The sequence below is a fragment of the Dermacentor albipictus genome, chromosome 2, assembly GCF_038994185.2.
Source record: "Dermacentor albipictus isolate Rhodes 1998 colony chromosome 2, USDA_Dalb.pri_finalv2, whole genome shotgun sequence".
Lineage (NCBI taxonomy): Eukaryota > Metazoa > Arthropoda > Arachnida > Ixodida > Ixodidae > Dermacentor > Dermacentor albipictus.
Genome location: NC_091822.1, coordinates 137,847,329 through 137,868,697, shown reverse-complemented (window position 1 = coordinate 137,868,697; position 21,369 = coordinate 137,847,329). Strand labels below are relative to the sequence as shown.

At 46.0% G+C, this 21,369-nt stretch overlaps 1 protein-coding gene across 9 annotated transcripts in view; it reads right to left on the bottom strand.

Moving 5' to 3' along the window:
• Positions 1-21,369, bottom strand: part of LOC135918587 (beta-1,4-N-acetylgalactosaminyltransferase bre-4-like) — a 74,385-nt gene that overhangs the window by 36,766 nt on the left and 16,250 nt on the right. The window contains exons 1-3 of one of the 9 annotated variants that reach the window (XM_065452207.1): positions 18,150-18,227; positions 3,851-3,913; positions 2,132-2,406 (exon numbers count right to left, since the gene is read on the bottom strand). In XM_065452207.1, coding sequence (XP_065308279.1) covers positions 2,132-2,305 — 174 coding nt within the window. In that variant the 5' untranslated portion in view covers positions 2,306-2,406; positions 3,851-3,913; positions 18,150-18,227. Of the gene's footprint in view, positions 1-2,131; positions 2,407-3,850; positions 6,425-6,461; positions 6,481-18,149; positions 18,228-21,369 lie in introns of those variants that run through there. The other 8 variants (XM_070533998.1, XM_065452217.1, XM_065452219.1 and 5 more) reach the window with 8 other exon arrangements.

The following is a 21,369-nucleotide window of genomic DNA, read 5'->3' as shown; positions in this document are numbered from 1 at the left end:
TTGATCCTGCTCCTTTTTCAACGGCTTGGACTGTGCAGGCTACGGCGGGCCGCATCGCTTGTCCCACTTTACCGCGCACGGTTTAAGTTCGGTTTTAGATGTTTACGCAAACGCCACTGCCTCTGGTTTTCGGGCCTACGACAGGGTAATGTAAGCTAATACCGGTGTCACAAGTACATTTCTGATCGCGATTGTGGCCGATCCGGATTGAGCTTGATCAGGAATGAGTGTTGCTACACGGTCATTTGCGATCGGAATCTTCTGAATCCGGGCAATCGAGACCCGTCAATCGCGATCAGGTCCTTTGATCGCGATCGCAGCCTGTTGTCTGCGCTCTCTAGCGCACTATTCTGAAAGCGCAAAAAGAAAGTGAAGGCAGCTTAATAAAAAAAATGTTTAAGAACCCTTTTATCAGCAATTGTAAACTGTAAAATTCAAATATTGTCCAAGTTTAACCATATTTTGTAAATCTGAATTTGCAGCCAATACATTACGCAGTTCTGAGAGTTGCTGGCGATCAGCACACGATAATAACTCAATCCTGGTCATTGGACCGTGTAGCAGCGACCATTGTTGATCCCGACCAGGAGAGTACGTGTGACACCGGTATAAAACGCTGCCACCTAACAGGACTTCCTGAGGCTGCTCGCATTGGGGTAAGCTGTGCAGTGCATTTCTACCACTTTCGCTGCCTTTGCAGCCAACAACTGCACGCCGACGTTGCTGTTTCGGGATCATTTTCAGCAAAAACCTATAGTGAAGCGCACATCGCACAAGTTCCACAGCTGCGAAAACAACAAGTACGTCACGCGTCTACTTGGGTTCAAGTATGTGTGCGCTCAAATTCTACGCATAAAGCAGAGACCCACGGGAACGCGCAGGGGCGCATTGTGGAGGCAGTCAGTGAAACTTCAGCGACGCCACAATCTAGCGCTGCGGGAGGAGGCGGCACCACCCTAACAGACTACGGCCGCCGAATGCCAGAATTACAAAACTGAATTTTTGTGTAGACGCTATGAACTCAGTACATCGATTATCTTAATACATCAAGTATAATTACCATTATTACCCATTACAGACACTATTGTGGTCATTGATACAGTTAATATTGCTCGCGACTTTTTCACACATCTAGGCAATAGCGGTACGAGGGAGCCACGCTGTCATCATATGCAGTTTAGATTGCGGGCATTCGACGGAGCTGCATAAAAGTATGGCCCATTTTTAGAGTCATTGTGGGTTCCCCTCTGCATACAGTTAGGTAATATTTGGCTCATGTGTTCAAGGTAGCATTCTCTCGTGTCTCTTATGACTTACTTAACATGCTAAAAGGAGGAGGCAGGGCCTCTAAACAGCGACCACCATAATTTCAACCTGATGTCAGTTACAGTGCATGACACCTGTGCGCAAACGCAACGCTTGAAATGCGAGGTAATCGTAACCGCGTCCGGCGATCACGTGGACATTATATCGAAAATAAGAAGTTTCTGCGTGGCTTCAAACGCTTTTGAAGTAGAATGATGCAAGAAAAAATTGGCACAAGCTTATTACTGAGCCGTAATAGAGAATTTCCCAACAAACGCCACACGCTAGACCCGTGATTCTCTACGAAATATGTGAAAACAATCGGAGCGTTTCAGATGCGGACATCCAGGCTCCGCCTGTTTAACCTCGTTCTTGTTCCATAACTTTGGACTCCTGACTGCCCCAACTACAGGAAGAACGTGGCGGCTGGCACCACCTAGAGTAGCCTCAGAACACTAAACTATAATTTTACAAGGCAGCACTGGTTTCCACAGGACAACACGACCCATGAAGCTCTACGCTGAGTGGAGGCATGGGGCAAGCGCTTAAACCTGAATTCCTCAGTCGTGATTCCTATACTAATACAGTGCACAACTAAATGGGAAACACGTCGTAGTGAACTCGTTGCTCCCTTTGCAGACAACTCAAACACCGGAGAACCGGCTTAGATTGCAGCTCATATTGACCACCAAACGTTTTGTTGTAGAGGTGTAGATGTCCAACACCAAAGTTGTTACAACCATACGCGTTATATCTAGAACGCCTAAAATGTGCGTCAAAACGTGCGCAGGATAGCCATAGAAGCGCTTACGCGTTTCAAACATACCTTCACTGTCTTCGTGAGTTGTGTCATGTCGAAGCACCAGTGCATGAGGGTAAACACCATCAAGGAAGCCACGACAAGCTGGCAGTAGTGGCTTCGAGCCAAAAGCCATACATAACCTGCGATGCTTCTGCCTTTCTCGGCCTCCCCCCTTTTCATACGTTCCGGTGGTACCATTTCTTAGCTGTACACAGATCAATTTCCAAAAATGAAGCCGCTTTCTGCCTTGCACTCACTAAAGGACGTTCGTAACGGCGTCAGTGAGGCATCTGAAGGCCCTGCAAAAAAGGGGTCCACAAAAAAAAGCAAAATAAACATTGTTCGATCGGACAAAGGTTATAATTTGTCACAAACCAACCTGATTTTTACTCAAGGGAAAATGAGACATCCACCCAATCGTAGCAATTGCTACAAAGGAAACGAATTCGGGTACCTCGACAGAAAAGCCTGGTAGTCGAAGAAGAATTCGTCCTTGTCCGGGACTAAAACCTTCTTTGACTTCGCCTTGCTATCTGCTAGCCACCTGGTTTGCTCAAATGGTAGAGCGGCTGCCCCAGAAATGCGGTGATCCCGGGTTCGAGTCCCGGACCAGGACAAATTTTTCTTCAACTACGAGGCTTTTCTTTCGAGGAACCCGTGTGGGTTTCCTATGTAGTAATTGTTACGATTTGGTGCATATCTCATTTTCCCTAAGTAATAACTTCTCTCCATCTTGCAAGTTTCCGCAGGACTATTACGCTACAGCCTGATTTTTTTTTATTACGATAGAAATTACACGAGCCTTCGAGACGCATTCTTGCAAACGGCGTGATGTTCCGAAGCCCGTTTTTTGTTGGGTCCACTGTGGGTGGGTACTGCGCGACTGTAGTGTGTGGGTACTGAGCTCGCTCGCGCAATACTCACCCACCCCGCGCTCTTCAAAAAAACGCGCTTCGATACCATACGTCCCCAGCACAAGCGAGACTCTTGCACGCGTTTCACGGTCATGTGATGTGCAGGCTGCGCACGGTCCCTCCCGGAAACGTAGACACGAGCTTGTGCATGCGAAAGACCCTTTGGAATAGTAAATGTTCCCAGGTGTGGCGTACATCATTCCGTATGCCGACTGTCGCCAAGTATACGTCGGGGATACCGGCAACTTCAACACAAGACTCAAACAGCATAGGAAAGACATCAAGAAACGACATGTTGCTTCGAACGCCCTGGCCGAACACTGCACAACTACGTCACAAATGTTTACCTGGGAAAGATGTCGAGCGATTTCCAAGAAACAAAATCATTCTACACGTCTTTATCTTGAGTCCCTAATCATCCAAACCTCGCCGCACAATCCTAATCGCAGCGAAGGCAATCTGCGGTTCATGTCTGCCATGTGCCTTACTCATGTCCTTAGCCGCTCATAAATGAAGCTCTGCCCCTTGTTTCATTGTGAATAATTCTTGAGTAGGGGAGTCGAAACGCAAACATATTTCTTAAACCCATTTGGTCGGTTTCCGGGCCTCGTCCTTTCAGTAAGCATTTCACATTGTAAGCTAAATCATTTTAACACTCCTTTTTTTTCCATGTGACCCCTGTTGGTGCATCCACAGCAAAAACAAATCTTAAAGACCAACACCTGTACTGATAAAACTTCATCACAGCTCTTAAAACTTGTAGTCGATGTCATTTGTGAACCAGTTTCTGTAAGGTAACAAATGCACACACGAAGAAAGAAACACCTACTCGGAGGCAGCAGTCGCAGCAAGAAGGCAGACAAAATCGCGTGTAGAGCACAAAGACACCAACCTGGAAAGCAACCATAAAGCAATCAGCACAGGCTCTATCTAGTTGGTACAATTCCTGCCTCAAAAATGATGCGTGTCTCAGGATAGCGTCCTTTCAAGTACTCGTTGGTGACGTCAAGCTAAGCTAGCAGGCGCCCTCTTCCGGATGCTCACGTCACAGTCAGAGTTGTAACCGCCGCTATGGCAGCGGGACTTGACAGTAGGCTGTGCCGCACAGGTGCCTTGAGGACAGGTGCACCGAGATAACAGCACAGCAAGCAGCCGGCAGCAGTCAGCTCAAACTCTAGTTACCACATCCGCTGTCTCAACAATACGATGGTTTTCGCTTGAACGCAACCAGAACGTATAATGGGTTTCTAGCTCAAAATGACCTCTTTCTCATCTCATTTCCTGTCACCTCCGGGCATCAACAGCCTGGTCTCTGAAATAAAGTTGATTCATTCACATGTCACTTTTTAGCTTTCACTTGGGAAAGTTGAACGACTTTTAAGGTGAAGTAGTCTTTGCATCACTCCCGCACTTTGGTGTCCGTTTTTCCTTTTAACTGCGCGTGTGCACACGGACATCATAAAGCCTTGTATCAGCTTATACAGTGGCTACTGCAGAGCACGGGTCCTGTACCAGTTCAGCGCCTGTTACTGCTGCGAATACCTAATCAGCCTCTGTCAATATTGGTGTTTGAATAACAGGTTCTAATCTGGCCGCGCATTGTAGACTTAGGTTAGGCTCTTTCTGTAAATTGCACCTGGGTATGGTTGTTGGGTTCTTCTGCCACCGTCTCCTTCGCCGTCGTTTCATGGTAAGGTCACAGCAAGTTCGTTTACGCGTTGTTACCGACTTATTCTCTTCGCATTTCGTTTGTGTCACTGTTAGTTGCATGAACGAGTGACGGCGGCCTTGCAGCCATGAACAGCTGCTGCCCATTTGCTACGCTGACTTTCATTTAGTATTCTTTTTCTTTATGCGCAGCAAAGAGTGGTGATGCTAGCGATAACAGCGATACAATGACGAAGTTAGAAAATAAAATAAAATGGTTCGTTAAAAAATGCGGCCTATGAACACATGCCGTTGGGGGCAGACATCTTTATGTTATGCGCAGCGACTGCTGAAAAAATATGGTGTTCTACTTTTGCAAAAGAAATGTAGCTATTTCTAAAGCGGGACACGTGCAATATTTGCAGTATGGCAATAACGCGCTGTCTCTCAAACTCTGTAGCAGGTTATATGCTCTCGAACGTTGTTAGCTGTTCTGCACTGAGCTGAAGATATGTGTTCGCATGTTTTAATTGTGTATGGAGTCGCTTACCGTAGAACGTTCCTTGTTTCTTAGCATTTATAACAGTGCTTCCTTAACCAAAAAATAGGCATTACATGAAGGAGCGCAGCATCTCCATTATAAAGCTTTGCAGGCTCCAGTATTGCGTATAGGAAGGAACGTAGCATCTAGATTCAATAGCTTTGATACCTCCAGTATTGCTTACCTTCTGCCTGTCATTCTACGTATTGCAGGAATCTCCACCATTTCTTCAAAATACACTGTACAGCCAAAGTGCATCATGCATAATCAAGGACAAAATTCCAAGTATCAGAAGACGATTACAAGGCTTTGAAGACAGCAGGTGAAGACCCCCAAAACAAAGGGCTTAATTGCAGCTGTTCAATGAAGGACACACTGGCTTGCACATCCGAGATGAGGGTGTTGGTGCGTGCTCAATTATTTTTGCAGCCATTTTATTTAGACACGCAACCATTCATATAATTTTGCTACCCTAATTCACCCTCCTTCGCAACAGTACAAGAAAACACGTCATATTTTTTTTCTTCTAAAAAAAACAATCCCAATATGAGCTAATTAATTGCTGTCGTGTACGTGCAGTTTTTTTCTTCATTATCTGCATAGTTGCAACACGTTTTCTATGTGCTTTGCTTGTGCAAAGTTATTGCCATCACATCATTAATTTCCGACTATTCTCCATTATACCGGTGTCGCACGACCACTTTCGATGGCGATCGAGTGCGATCCGGATTGAAATTCTCGGCTTCGATTGGCTCCATCGCGTTGCTTGCGCAAAAGAACCAATCGCGACCGAGAAATTCAAATCGGATTGGGCTTGATCGCGTTTAAAAGTGCGCTGTGCGACACCCGTATTACTTGCATTTCGCTGTTTCTTCCCCTTTTCATGTATCTATCTGCCTCCTACGATCTTGCTGCAATAAATTGTTGTCTGCTATTTTCGTATTCTTCACTGCGCAGTAACTTGATTTATATCTAAGGAACACAACACATTTATTTGCGATACACCTTTCGTCATAAGGTGCTAGACGTACAATACCATAAGCGATAAAGTTCTACACCCTCAACAGTTGACATGATTGTTGCGCTAAGTTACACCTTGAAACAGCAAATATGAAATTAAATGAAACTAACATCAGTGAAACAACTTTGCGAGCTCGTCGTCACAACATATAAACAGCGGCACAAGCGCCTGCATGAAATCACTCGATTTAAACGACGGTATGGGTCACACAAAAAAATACAAGAAACGAACCTTAAATTAGGGCCTCCGAGATCCGGCAGCGTGCGCGACCATCTTGAAGGCTAGTGCGTCACGCCGATTCCGCTAGGTGCGCTGAGAGCCAAAGCCGGCCTCAGGCGTCTATGGGAGTGTCCACTCTTAACGTGTACCATGTTACTCTATGGTCAAAGTACCAAATGCGCTCGACGCGCCCATGCAAGCCATTGCCGCGGCAAACAGCGTTACTATGGCATTACCGCGCTGCGCTAGTTGACCGATTGAAGGAATGAATGTGGCGCACAAGCTTCAAACCAGATGAGCGAATCTATCTCCAATGATGACGGTGCAAACTGCACAACGCGCCCCGCTTTTCGCGCCGATAGCACTTATGGTGCCGGTGAATTGCGCGACAGTACTCGCCGCAAAGTGCAATATATTAGTTTATTATGTTATCTTTTATCTCTATTTTCTTCCTTTCAAATGCAAGGACCAAAATAGAAGCGTAACTATCTCAATATAGGGTGATCGCATGGTGCGCCCAAAGTGGGTGTGCTCGCCTGTCGATGGTGATGCCTGGACGGCACGCACTATAGCTTCACTCATGCTTGGGCCACGCGCGTTGTTCACGTTTCATTTCACGCTGATAGTACATGTTTATTTCGTATCATGGGTGCCAGGAAATTAACACATAATCTGAACGCTCCCGTTCAGATGTATGTGTTAGACCCGAACGAAACTGTGGGTACGCTGGACTTGCTTGCACTGCTGCGCATTGACAGTTGAATGACAGTTCATGTCATTCGCGACCTGCTTTGTCCATCACATTGTGCCTGGTACTTCCTGGTGGGACCCTAGGGGAGAGTGAATGATAGCTGCACGAAAGTTGCTGTGAGAAGATCCGGCGCCACATAGAGCATCTGCACTCTGCCAAGTATCTCCGTCCAACATAAACATCAGTAGTCATTTCTTCACAGTGTAACTGGGCAGCATGGAATAAAAGTGGGAGAGTGGGGCGGGGGGGGGGGGGGGGTGAAGAAGCAGAACGAGCTGTCTGCTGTAGCCGGATTTCAAATAGAAGATTAGCTTCAACCGGAAAAGACAGCCAGGGTATATCAAAATAGAGTCTATACCTGCATTTCATGAAAATACGACTCGCTATGTTAAAGGGTAACTCCGGCGATTTTTCGACGTCCACTGATCTTAATAAAATTTTGAATATACGTTCTCTTTTGCACTTCAGTTATTTGTGCCAAACAATATGGCTGCAAGCCATTTATTATTCCTGAAAATGAATTTTAAAAATTATGGAGTTTCACGTGCCAAAACTGATGATATCCCCAACCGGGCCCTCAGAAACCTGGACGACGGCTCCATAGAATGGTTGACAGAGGAGATCAATAGAATATGGGAACAAGGGGTTGTCCCGGAGTCCTGGAACACTACCTTGGTCATCCTCATTACAAAGCCTGGAAGACCCCCGAGCCTCTCAAACCTCAAGCCCATTTCCCCTACATACTGCGTGGGGAAAGTGGCGAAACATGTCATACATAACCGCATTTCCAGGTACATCGCGAAACAATGATTGCTTCCCTACAACATGATCGACTTTCGTCCGGCCCTGTCAATGCAGGGCGTGATGAAGCTCATCAAGTGTCAAATCATTCACAACACCACAAGAGATAAAAGAGGCATCTTAGGCCTTGACCTGGAGAACGCCTTTGACAATGTATCCCATGCTCACATTCAGAACTCCATCTCGGAGCTTAATTTGGGAGGCGCCTTCCACAGATACATAAGCTCGTTCCTCATAGATCGCAAGGCCACGCTCTAAATCGGTGACCTCAAGTCCGACAATTTCAGTTTGGGCCCCAGAGGCACGCCACAAGGAGCGGTAGTCTTACCACTGCTTTTTAACATTGCCATGAAGAAGCTATCGCAAGGGCTCTCCAATATAGAAGGAATCAATCATACGCTCTGCGCTTACGACTTCACAATCTGGTGCACCGGAGGAAGCGAAGGAGCTGCTGAATTAGGCTTACAGGAGGCTGTAGATCAAACAGAGATGTGCCTGGAAATACGGGGCTTAGATGCTCTCAGAGCAAGTCTAAGCTCTTCCTCTACAGGCAAGTCAGGAGAGGTCCCAAACCTAGAGGCTGGAAACCGTTGTCTCAAACAAACATCAAACTCTACACAAAAAGCAGCTGTACCATCCCCAGAGTAGACACCATTCGGGTCCTTGGCATGTTCATCGAATCCAATGGCAGTAACAATATGACGCTCAGAAAGCTCACAGCCAAGACTGAGAACATGATCAGACTCATCAACTCGAATAGTGTCGAATAGGCGTGGAGGCCTTCAGGAAGACAACCCCCTCAGGTTGTTCCATGCCTTCCACATGAGTCATATAGTTTATGTGGCAGCCATGCACAATTGGTATACCTCCGACAAGAAACGATTAAACACGCTAATCAGAAAAAGTACCAAAAAGTACTAGGCATTCCGTTACAAACGAGCACGGACCTCCTTATGAAACTAGGAGTGCACAACACATTGGACGAGATAAACGAGGCCCAGGGGTCAGCCCAACTGGCCCGTCTATCCTGTACCCCGGCCAGAAAGAAGATCCTAGCGGTTCCTGGGATCAACCATATTCTCATGGAAGAGCGAAAATATCAAATCTCAGAAGATCAAAGGAAAAATATACGAGTCGCACGTTTCCCCGAAATGTTCATCCTCCCCACAGCGTAGGCAGAAGCAGGGCAAGAGCCCTTGCCCTCCTCAAGCAGACCAAGGACGATCCCTACTCGGCATATTTTGTCGACGCAGCCCAATATTTACAGTTGTCTAACTTTGCCATTGCCCTCGTTGATCACAACGGACAGATAGGGAATGCTGCTTCCCTGAAGTGCTCTACATCAACCAGAGCAGAGCAGGTCACAGTTGCTATAGCACTCCTAGATAACAGCAGATCACAAATCTACACTGATTCGAGATCGGCGGTCAAGGCTTTCGCCTTAGGTTCCATCGCTGAGGAGGTTCACAAGATTCTCAAGAACAAGGTAATCTCTCCTCACACCATCACGTGGTTTCCGGCGCATCATAACCCCCAACGTGACTCCTTTCTAAAACTCAATGACATCGCCCACTCCCAAGCGCGCGCACTAACCCACTGCGCGGGAGCAGGGTCTAGCTCACATTCCGGGGGTTCTCGAGTTTTAGGACACTCTCACTACTTTCAGTGAAATCACTACGCACTAGGACCTGGATAGGAGGACTTGTCCTACCCCTCATAGCAAACTGGCTATACCTCTGGCGTCTACTTCGCGCATGCTTCAGACTAAGTCCTATCCAAACCTGGTCCTTTTCCATACGATCACTCCAGAGGATTTTAGCTCTACTTGCCCCGACTGTGGGGCTGATAGCAATCTTGCACACATGCTCTGGCGATGCCCCTCATTACAGGGACCCAATCACATCACGGAAGAAGACTGAAGCTCTACCATCCAGAGCTCAGAACTTTCACGCCAAACTTGGGCCGTCCAGAGAGCCCACGATGCAGTGGTTAGGCTCGGCCTACTTGTCCCCACGTGATAGCGGCCCGCAGCTCTGCCCTAGGGCAAAGCTTCCCAGGACCTTGTGAATAAAGTTCTCTCTCTGTCTGTCTGTCTGTCTGTCTGTCTGTCCGTCTCTCTGTCTGTCTGTCTGTCTGTCTGTCTGTCTGTCTGTCTGTCTGTCTGTCTGTCTGTCTGTCTGTCTGTCTGTCTGTCTGTCTGTCTGTCTGTCTGTCTGTCTGTCTGTCTTGACTGTTTTAGGCTTGTAGCGCAGCTCGGAAGAGCAAAAAAGGAATAAGGTAGGGGTAATCAAAGGGAACGGGAAACAGAGTAGCGCTCACTCTGTTTGTCTGTCTGTCTGTCTGTCTGTCTGTCTGTCTGTCTGTCTGTCTGTCTGTCTGTCTGTCTGTCTGTCTGTCTGTCTGTCTGTCTGTCTGTCTGTCTGTCTGTCTGTCTGTCTGTGAATGCTGTATGACAGAAACCTGTTAAAAGGAAAAAAGGCATTTTTTGTTCTTGATATCTAGCCTATAAATCGAGTCAAAACTAAAATTTAACCGCTTTAAATCATTGTAACTGCATGAGAAATGTAAAATAATATATGAGGTTTTTTTTTCTTTTCAAACACGCCGTCTTATGCATATACCACGCGCGACGCGCTGTTTGCGGTACTGCTTTGATGCCCCATGTCATAATCAAAATGGCTGCTCTTCAAGTCAACCCACGTCGACAGTGCTCCATTTCTGTTTTCGAAAATCGTAAGAGGTGAGTACTTTTGAGTGAGTGACTAGAATATAGCCCGCAAAGAAAATTCAGGCGGACAGTGACAAAACTTAGCAACTACGTATTTCAGCGTACGCGGTGCTTTGTGAGGTAACATCAGATTTGGGTAATAAATTTAGCTTTAGTTTTTTGTTATAGCACACGTAAGCTCTAGCCAGTGGGCTCGACAATGTACTATTGTCCACTCTTGCCTTCTCGGAATGCACTTGTTATTGGTGCGGCTGCGAGAAAAAAATAAAAGCATACGTGAGCTCTCAACGAACTTCACTAAGCGCCGTCAGTACCTAGCTACGATTAAGGGTTTCGTTTATTGAAGTGAACGCAAAGTGTGACTTTTTTTCTGTTGTGCAATATTTTATTTGTTTTGACGCTGGCATATCAACGCGCTGCATGTGAGGGCACATGTATTCCGGTATTGATTTTGTTGCTTCATTAACTGCGCTTCGAGTGTTTTAGTGCGTTGCCGTAGGGAATGATTTTGCCTGATCACAAAGTCTCTACATTTTGAAAATAGTTAGCGGGAACACTGGACGGCGTGGCTTTATGTACTCTCTGCGCATTTTAATATCGCAGCGTGAAAGGGGCTAGTGCCACGAAGATGTGCTGTCGTCACGCTCGTGGCCACGAAGAATTGCTCTCATGTTGTCTGCTAGCCTCACCTCCCGACTCTGACTAAGAATAACTAAATGTATGAATAGTAGACTGCAAAAATGAGCAACAAATGGTCAAAATTTGCATAAATTGAACTGCAGCAATACATTTAGTAAATAAAAGTAATAAAGCAACATGCGTCATTGTTTTTCGTAGCTAATACTATACAGTTAACGTATTGTGTGTACCGCTCTAAATTATCAGGACCATTTTCTACATTGTGCCACTCTGCTAGACATTTTTACGAAAATAGCTGACGTGTAATTTGTTTGAGACTGCGCATTTCGCGACCAGGCGCAAGGGGAACTGGTGGAAGCAGCACGGGAGGCACTTCGACTCCGCGAACAAGTGAGTATTCTACGCGCGCCACCACGCGTCGTACCTTGAAATTGATCTGCAGACGGCTCGTGCTTTTGTGCGCGCTGTGTTCTCGCCGTTGTTGCGTTGAAGCGCTAGATCACGCGAAGGTAACTTCGCTCGCTGCTGCTGCTGCGCTTACTCATAACAGCGTTGTGACAGCGGGTGTCCACGCTCATCGAGTGGGATGTGTTCACGTTTGCTTGTGCGCGCTGACACCATATTTGTTAATTCAGTTGGTAAGCGAATGTTTCCAAGTTTACACTGCCGATAAAACTAGTATCCTTACTTCGCGAAGCTGTCTACTATGTTTCTATCGCAATCGACGCTCCGTCTTTCTGCCGAAAGTGCCACTTTTCTTTAGTTCAAAAAATAAAAAAGCGCCTAGAGCATATAGCACAATCCGCCCTATTGATACGGATTACATGAAGGAGAGTACTTTAGTTGAGCGACAGATTGCAATGTTCATGTTGATAGTCAAAGCGATTTACTGAATAACTTCATAAGTATTCTCTTTGAAGCGTATGTACAAATCCCGAAATTGAGGCCAAGAAGTAATTTCAACATGTGCCCTCAAGTCAATAGTATGATTAGCTTAGAAGAGTTATATAAGAGGAAGTCATGAGAGAATGTCCACAATCGTTTTTGATACCGCGATCTAACTGGCTGCATGTTATAAAAAAATTTTGATTGTCATGATCAAGTGACACGCATAAAAACAACCGACAAAACGACCAAGATAGCGATACGGTGGTAATTGCACTTGTAGCTGAAGCGGTGGCCACCAACCTGAGAACTTTTTCTTTCTTTGTCATGATTGTGAGTTGTTGATTTAAAAATAAGCAATAGTCATTCTGAATCTGTCGCCTTTTGCATGTTTATTTTACTTAAGAAAGGAAACCACAGACAGCCGATAAAACCTGAGGTGCACACATCCGCTAACTTAGTGCATATTGCCAATAATAAGATGAGGCTTGTCATTGCAATGTTCTGTATAGTCCCCCACATTTTTGAAACAGACAGCGACCACGAACATGGAGTTGTGCGTGCCTTGTATGTGCGTGTGCATGTGCATGTGTGTTCTGCGTACGCGTTGTGTGTGTTTTGGTGTTTTGTACGTGCTGTGCGCAGGTGTGTTGTGCGCGAGGGGAGTGGAGTCCATGTACAATATGTGCAATGGTCAGTGGTGCTTGTTTCAAAGTGTATACGGTGCCACTGACTGGCGACATACTAATATTCTGCAGTTACCTAAAACGAAATAGTCGTCTGGCTGGCATAAGCATAATGTGGAAGTGGCCTCCCACACGGCACTCACACACGCACACACTGCAGGGCTTTATTGACCACTCTTCCAAAAAAAAAGTGTTGTGCTTCACTGAGTTCTGTACAGTGATGCTACTGCCATATGTATATTATAAAGCACCACGGTTGTTTTCATGTCAGTCGCAGCATGACACCCAAAGAGAGGAGCCAAAGTCCAGCACCCAAGCGAGCAACACGGCCTTGCACCAAAAGTTTTGTTCATAATCAGGTGTCTTCCTGATTGAGTTTTAAAGCAAAGTCTTCATGAACGTAATGCCGAGGCCAGCTTGAGTTATTTTTTTTTTCAGCACCAATATGGTTTTATATGTAAGCTGGTTCTCTTGTATTATAGTAATAAGTTCGCTGTTTCTGGCTTGTTTTCATGTGGCCAATTTAGCTGTCAGTTTTTCTTGCTGTACAGTAAAACACTTTTCTCTTTTTGTGCGAAACAAACTGTACCCCGGTTCTTCGTTCTAGCATAATTTACCCCAGTGTGTGTTAGTGCTCCTGCGTGCTCTCTGTCGCGCATGACTGCATGAAATCGCTAGTTACTTGGTTTATCCAGAAAAAAAACACCTGTCGTGGTAGCTAAGCGGCTATAGTGTTGCGCTGCTAAGCACGACGTCGCGGGATCGAATCCCGGCCGTGGCGCTCGCATCTTCATGAGAGCGAAATGCAAAAACGCCTCTGTTCCATACATTAGGGTGCGTTAAAGATCCCGTGCTGATCAAAATTAATCCGGAGTCTTCCACTATGGCGTGCCTCATAATCGTGGTTTTGGCAAGTAACACCCCAGAATTCATTCATAGAAGAAGAAAAAAAACAAGCGTTAGAATGAAACAATTTTCAGGTGAGAACACTTTGGTATTTTTCGACTCAGCTGTGATGGTTAAGCCTACATTTCACTTTACACAAGAATTGCTTGTTACATAAAAAAAGTGTTCGATTGTATCTGCATGTTCAAGATACACACACCTCTTGAATGTAAACTAGACAATATCGGGTCACCGTAACATAACGCAAACCTACCATGATGCCTCAAAGACACTGCACACCCATCTTGACGCTATCTTGTTCCGCAAATTTGTGCTTGAAAACATCCCGTCACAAATTCAAAACAAATTTACCGACATGGCCGGGGGAGTTCCGTAACTGGGCCAGTAGTGTCCATTATACAGAAAGATGTGCGTATTTATTTACTTCACTTGCCCTGCTTTGAAAGTTCATGAACTTTTTCCACCTCTTCCTTCTCTATGTACGCGTGCGATCCATGGAAGGTCATCTATAACCTGGGAAATTGACTTTCAAGCTGTTATAACATTTGGAGGAAAAGCGATGCTGCTTGTTTTCTGAACCTAGTGCGCATAAACAGTTCCATTTATGTACCTGTTTTCATATTTATCTGTCCAAAGATGTTCTGATGTAAAATAAAACGAAAATTCATTTTCTTCTACAATATCCTAAATTACAACTTGTTTCTTACAGCCACTGAGAGAAAAAGTGTTGACCACGTTTAACAACAACTCAAGAAAACTGAGTAAAGTAAGAACGGAGACACACGAGCGCTACGTAGGGCTTTTGCCTTCTTGCGCTGCAGTGGAACATTTTCAGCTTTGAGCACAGCCTAACTTTCGTTTGGAGAACAGCTGTATATTCACATATTTCTTTTTATTTTATATTGATTATGTGACGCGCGATAGTAAAACTCAAACATGAGAAAATCTCATATGAAAATAGAAGCTATAAGTGATAAATAGTGGTCGAGCAAGGGAACAAGGAATATCAGCTGCAGTCAACGTTTCTACAAAAAAAAAAAAGAATTCTCTTCGTGAAAACGGCAGCTGCCATCACGAAGAGAAACGCCCTTTCAAAGCGTTGGCTCAAGCGACATTCCTGGTTCGCCCGCTATTAATCACGATAGAAAATTGTCTTTAGACATCCCACTTCTGTACAGTGGAGCAGAAGAAAGATGTGAAGTAACAGAAGAATATAAAAAGAAAACAGAACTTTTTCTATGCCTCAAAATGGATAAATATTTAAAACATACATTTTCTGTGAGATAAAATTGAAAATATTAATAAAATATTAGTAACTTTTTCAATAAACAAAAAACGGAACTTTTCCTGTAATATAAAACATATAACTGTCCTTAAACACAAAATTTCTTTTAATGTAAAACAGAAAGAACTTGTTAAATAACAGAAAAAGTGAAATTAGAGAACCGAGCTTTACAGAATTCTTCTGGCAAGGCAGCTGCCAGAAAATTCAAATGGCTTGATCCAAGCTAGCTTGATGCTAAGGATACAGATGTTTCTCATGTATTTTCAGCATTTTTTGATCCGTTTTGGCAAATAAATTTCAGATTCAAATTCAAACCCTATTACACAGTAAGCTCTTGAACACTGCCTTTCTAGGCACCTACACCGATGTAACGAAACTTGACCAAGCCGAGGTCTTCAAACCCTGACCTGAGACCCCAAGAACAAGCCTCTTCTTACTACTCAATTCTCAAACGTAATCCGAAACGTCAACAACATCCTCAGAAGATGCTATCCAATTCTCACCAGCAACCAAAAACTTATTAAGATATTTCCTGACATGCCCACAGTAACCTACAGACACAACACTAACTTCAAGGACATTTTCGTACATGACAAACTAAGGACAAAGATGAAACAAGCAACCAGTCCCGGGGGCCTCCCCAGTTGTCGTACATGTAAACATATTTTTACTGCTCAACCAAGAGCGGCGCCACTCCGAAAAAGACGGTTTGACGTGTGGAGGTGGAATCGGTCTCGACAGCCATCTTATTTGAGGATCGTTGCCTCTCTCGTAAATATTGTAAATACATGTTTATATGTGGCTTCTACAACGTAACAAATTGGTGGAGGGGCGGTGTACACACGAGAAACAACACAGCTCCGCAGTGGTCGTCACCTCGAACTGGACAACATCACGGACGAAAAACAGGACTCAAAATGGCGCGGCCCACATGAACGCCTGCAATCCAGACGGTTGTGTTGGCTCGCCCGCGCGACCCAGGAACTTTCTGCGGCACCGACAACCTCGACGGTGAAGACTGGATCGCCACGTATGAGCGGGTAACTGCACACAACAAACGGGATGCGAAGATTATGTTCGCTAACTTCGTCTTCTACCTACAAGTCACGGCGAAGGTTTGGTATGACAACCACGAGGAAGAGCTTAACGACTGGGGTGTGCAAACAGACGCAGACAGACTTGTTCGGAGGTCCCACCGGCTGGAAGAGCACGGCTAAGAAAGAACTATAGCTACCCGTGCCAAACGTCCGCAGAATCGTACGTCTCTTACATACAGAACGTGCTGACTCTGTGCCGTAAGGCCGGCAGCGATATGGGTGAGTCAGATGAGGCTGGGCGCGCACTGAAGGGCAGGCGGGCGATGCTTTCAACCTCGTCATGTGCGAAAATTGTGAAACAGTACAGGACATTATAAAAGAATGTCAATGCTTTGAGCAGCCCAAGAGTCGCCGCACTGCAACGCCGTTCGCACGTACGCTGTACGCAGCTGCGTCATCCTCTTGTGACGACAGGCTATCCGGTGACCTGACGCGGATAGTGTGGCGAGAACTTGAAAGTCCTGGCTCCCTCCTGTGGCCGTTTTTCCCGTCAAAATGATCCGAACAACTTGCCTACAGCCCCATTTGTGCAGCTAATAAACTTGCTAATCTTGGAGTTCATCGCTTCGAGCGTGTGAACATATGTGCGGACAAGATCGTCCAGTAAATATGTAGCGCCGAGTACATATAGTTCCGCGGAGCACCGGATAATTTTTTTATTATTTCTTTTTCATTGCAGAGGTGCACATACCCGGTTGCCTGTACCCAATGACACAAGTTGGGTGAATTGTGCGACTGCCTTTGACTATTGTTGCGCGTAACATCGCGTTGCTGTGCGCATTTTTCTTGTTTTTTGTCTCTCTTCCTTCTCCTTTTATTCCCTTTACCCCTTTCCCCAGCACAAGGTAGCCAGCCGGTATTTACACTGGCTAACCTCCCTGTCTTTCCTTCCCTTTTGTCTCTCTCTCTCTCTTGGTCCGACTGTCAATTTTGAACCCTGTTCCCTCAGCACAGCATCCCAATGCTGTACTCAGTGCTGACCATTGATCCATAGATCTAATTTGGCGGGAAAGTGACTAGGTAGATGGGCAGATAGCTCCTGAAAGGTCGTGAAGTTCAAACAAATAGCCAATCACATAATTACATCGAACTGCATTGAGTACAATATTACTACCACTGGCTGTATGAGCTGGATTCGGTGCTGATGACTTCACACTGTTAAAGCTTTGTTTTTGAGAACAGTCGTAATAAGTAGTTTTTCAAGTGGTAATTTTACGCACAATTAAGTAGTTCTTCGAGCACTGTGTAAGCTATCTCGCTGCGTAGTACCCCGGTTTACTACGACTAGAAGATGTGTTACGTATGCAGAATGTACAACGAGCTTCCAAAAGAGGTTTTTTTTTGTAAATTGAATGTGCAGCCTGTAAGATGCTGGGCAGATTTTGTAAATCTGTATAATATTGTTTTTCATATCCATCTATGTCAGGCAGTCCCTAACAGTGCAGGGTTCTTTAAACGTCGTTTCTACTTATTACTACAAATTTCTTTTAACCGGAAGTGATTTTTCCTGTCGCGGTTGCTGCTAGGCCTAGTCACGCAAGACACATTGTTGGCGTGGGCAGTCCCGTATGGTTAAGCATTAACCTTAAATATGGCAATAAATATCATTATCTTTATGATTATATTACCTCATGAAAACACATAACATTACCCGCAAGAGAAAGTGTTACAGCTACATTGTACGCAGCAACCTCAAAAAATCAAACAATAAAAGAAACCTCAAGTTGAACTAACTGTGGGATGCGAATACAGTAAGCAGCAACGAACCGATTAGCTCATACTATAAGGCATGACGTGCATGTCTTTCATCTTATCGAGTTTTGAGTAAACGGCGTACGCATGCATCTCTCAATATGGCTTCTAAAATATCTAGCGTTAAATTCGACTACACCACTCAGCGTTATGGTTTCAAGAAGGCCTACCGGAATTTATGGAAGCGTCGGGCCGTCGAATGTAGCGTTTCACTCGCGGCACAAAGATAGCAACCGCCTGCCCCGTCCTCTTTGTTCTGTGGCACTTGTGCGTTAAAAGAGTATTTATAACGAGAGTCTAGGTGTGACCTTTAAAGCAGCTTTTCATATGCAGAAAGAACACACGCTGAAGTGCCAAGCACTGCGCTTGCGCAGCATATTTCTTTCATTTTTTTTTCCGAGTAGTTTTCACTGGCTCTTTTGTCCCTGTTCACGGTGGATGACTGGGCGTCGGTGGTGGTCGGATATTCACCGCCGATGCGAAGGCGCCGATACAAAAGGCGGATGCTGTCATGCAACAGAGTGGCGATGCCCTTTCGTCGGTGGGCACCAACTGATATAGTTAGCATTACTGTGGCCTCGTGCAAGAGCTTTGCGGCGTCTCATTGTTCATATGCTGGAGCGGAGCACTCGAAAGGGATAGCCCGCCCCTTCTCCCGCCTCCCTCCTCCCGTGTGGTGGCTGTAAGGGAACCACGGTCATCCATTACCACGACATTAGTCAGACTCACGCCACGCTAAGGGCAGGACATTAGGTATGATTCGTCATTGCTGTTAAAATCAGCTCTGTTTTGACGCTGTTATGCCTGCACAGACGATCACGAGGTATAAGAGGGGTTTGATTTTAACCCTGCAGCTGGCACCACTGCCTTAGCGCTGATGATGCGTTGACGATGCGCAACGCTTTAAAAACCTAAACGTTCACTCCATCATTATTTTGTCCTTCGCTCTTGCACGCTACGCGATGGCGGCGACGGAAACGCCGACTAGACCCCCAGCAGACGACGCATACTGGGTGAGCATATTAAGCCATTCGCGTCCAGCGTACCATTAAAAGTTCAGTACCATTTTCATTTGTAAATAATTAAAGAAGTAACATACTGTGCTCCTAACTAGGCACTTTTGCTAAGAGTGATCCGGCCAAGACGACCGCATTGTAGATTTTGTCAGCTGCATGATGTATTTGATCTATTCATCGCCAAACGTGGAGAAGCGCTGGAAATAGCAGGTGCTGCTGCTGTAAATGTCCCCTCTTTGCCTTTTGCCTATCATAGCATATGCTTCTCAAAGCTCGACTTGGTGCGTGGGTCTTAGAAAAGAATGGCAGGAGCCAGACATAGAAAACAGAAAAGACGATGTATATTCCCCTGTCAATCGATATGGGTCCTAGCAATTGGAGATACTATAAGTTCGTGGCAACAGCATTTAAACGAGCGGTTCCAGTTGGGAAAGACAGCTTTGATTGTAAGCGCTGCGATTTTCTATTTCTGAGAAATAGAAGCTCTCTTTCCATTTCTGAGAAATCGAAGCACTATTTCAATTTCTGAGAAATGAGGTCCTTCCGCCGGCACAGATAAACGTCGACTCTGTGGTTCCAACACCCTGCGAATTCGCCAAATTAATGGGAGATCTTGCTAAAGGTCTAGAATGTCACACGGCGCGTCAAATGCATGCACCATGCGTCAGACACCGAAGCGAGCGAGGCCGACTGCGCATGTCGGCGTTGGCCTGTTCGGCGACCTTTCTACCCGTTCTTTGTTTTCTTGGATTTGGGCTGGTTTGTTGGGCTCCCCACGTATTCTCGCGTTCTTTCTGCACTTCGGCACGGCACCACTGCACTATTGGACGACGCAGAGGTGAGAAATCTCGATTGACACTCTGCGACGCATTTCAAGCAATTAGGCTTACGGCACGGAACGTAGACTTGTGACGCAGTTAGCGAAAAACAGCTCAGCCGTCCCGGCGCAGTTAATTTGAGGTAATGACTCGTACTGGCAAACGTTTGCGCCGCTTTCTGCGAGCCCCATATTATTCTAATTTCGGTAGTTATTTTATGGGCGCGCATGCCGTGCCTCGTGTTGTGACGTAGTTAGCGAAGAGCAACTCGGCCGTGTGATGCAGTTAGTTTCGCGTGTACAGTATACCTTGAATACTTTCTTTAGCGCAAAACAGCAGACACAAGAAAGACGACAGGCAGCGCCTTGTCCTGTCGTCGTTCTTGTGTCTGTTGTTTTGCTCTAAACAAAGTATTCATGGATTCGCACCAACTAGCCCGCCAACGCATTGTACAGTACCTTACTGGAACAAGTTCGGGGCGTATTCTCTGACCCCCAAGCGTTATTAGACAGTTTTAGTTACACGTACGTAGAGGCTTCACGTACGCAAACGTGAAAAGCCTACGTTCCTTACGTGCACGCCATCTGAAACGCTTTTAGCTACACGTACGCGACGCACGCCAAGAGGGACCCCGTAGTCCCATCGATCGGGAAATGTGAACATGGCGGTAGCCAATTCAATCCTGTCGCCGTGTTTCGATGCGAGCCGTCTGCGCGCGCGCGGGCCGCTATCGCTTGTTCGTGATCTTGCGGAACTCCCGCGCGAAGCTGCAGTCTACGTGCGCAAGAAACGCACGCAAAGAATTGAATCTCACATACGTCCGTGAGACGCGCGCACGCCCGCTACGTTTTACGCATGCGCACTGCTCACACGTAGACGCTCTACGTACGCAAAGCCTCTACGTACGTGTAACTAAAACTGTCTATTGCAATCGATTTCGTTACTTTTTAGGACACTTTTGAGACACGATCGCGACGCCTGCCATGGAGCATCAAAAAGCAGCTCTGCCGTGGTGACTATATTTGTTTGGCGGGTGCAGGTTCTTACTGAGACAAGCTTGTGACGCTTTCATTGAGCCCGAGCATTATTGTAATTAATTTTGTTACTTTTTGGGATACTTTTGAGGTACGCCACGCCTGTCATCACGCAGCGAAAGACAGCTCGGCCGTAGCGACAGAGTTCTGCGTGTACTGAATCTTAGTGGGACAAGTTTGTGACGCTTTTTATGGCCCCGCAACAACTGTTGTGCCATTACCACAAGCCCGGATTCCGAATCTGCAAGATGCAGAATCTATCCTGCGAGCGCCCTAATTCTCCCTTTCCCAAGTCAAGATGCTGAGTGGTCAGGCAGCGGGATCCAGCGGAGAAGCCTCGGCGAGCCGCAAGTTTGGACGTGTCAGCGTGTGCCAGACAGCCCGGCGCCGCGCCTCCCTTTGCCTGGAGGTCACCGCGCGCGCGAACTTTGAACCGGGTGGCCAGCGCGGTCGCTGGTTGGACCCCTCGGACGACCGTCGTGTGCTGACTTTGTATTGGGCCGTTTGAGTGACAATGGTCCT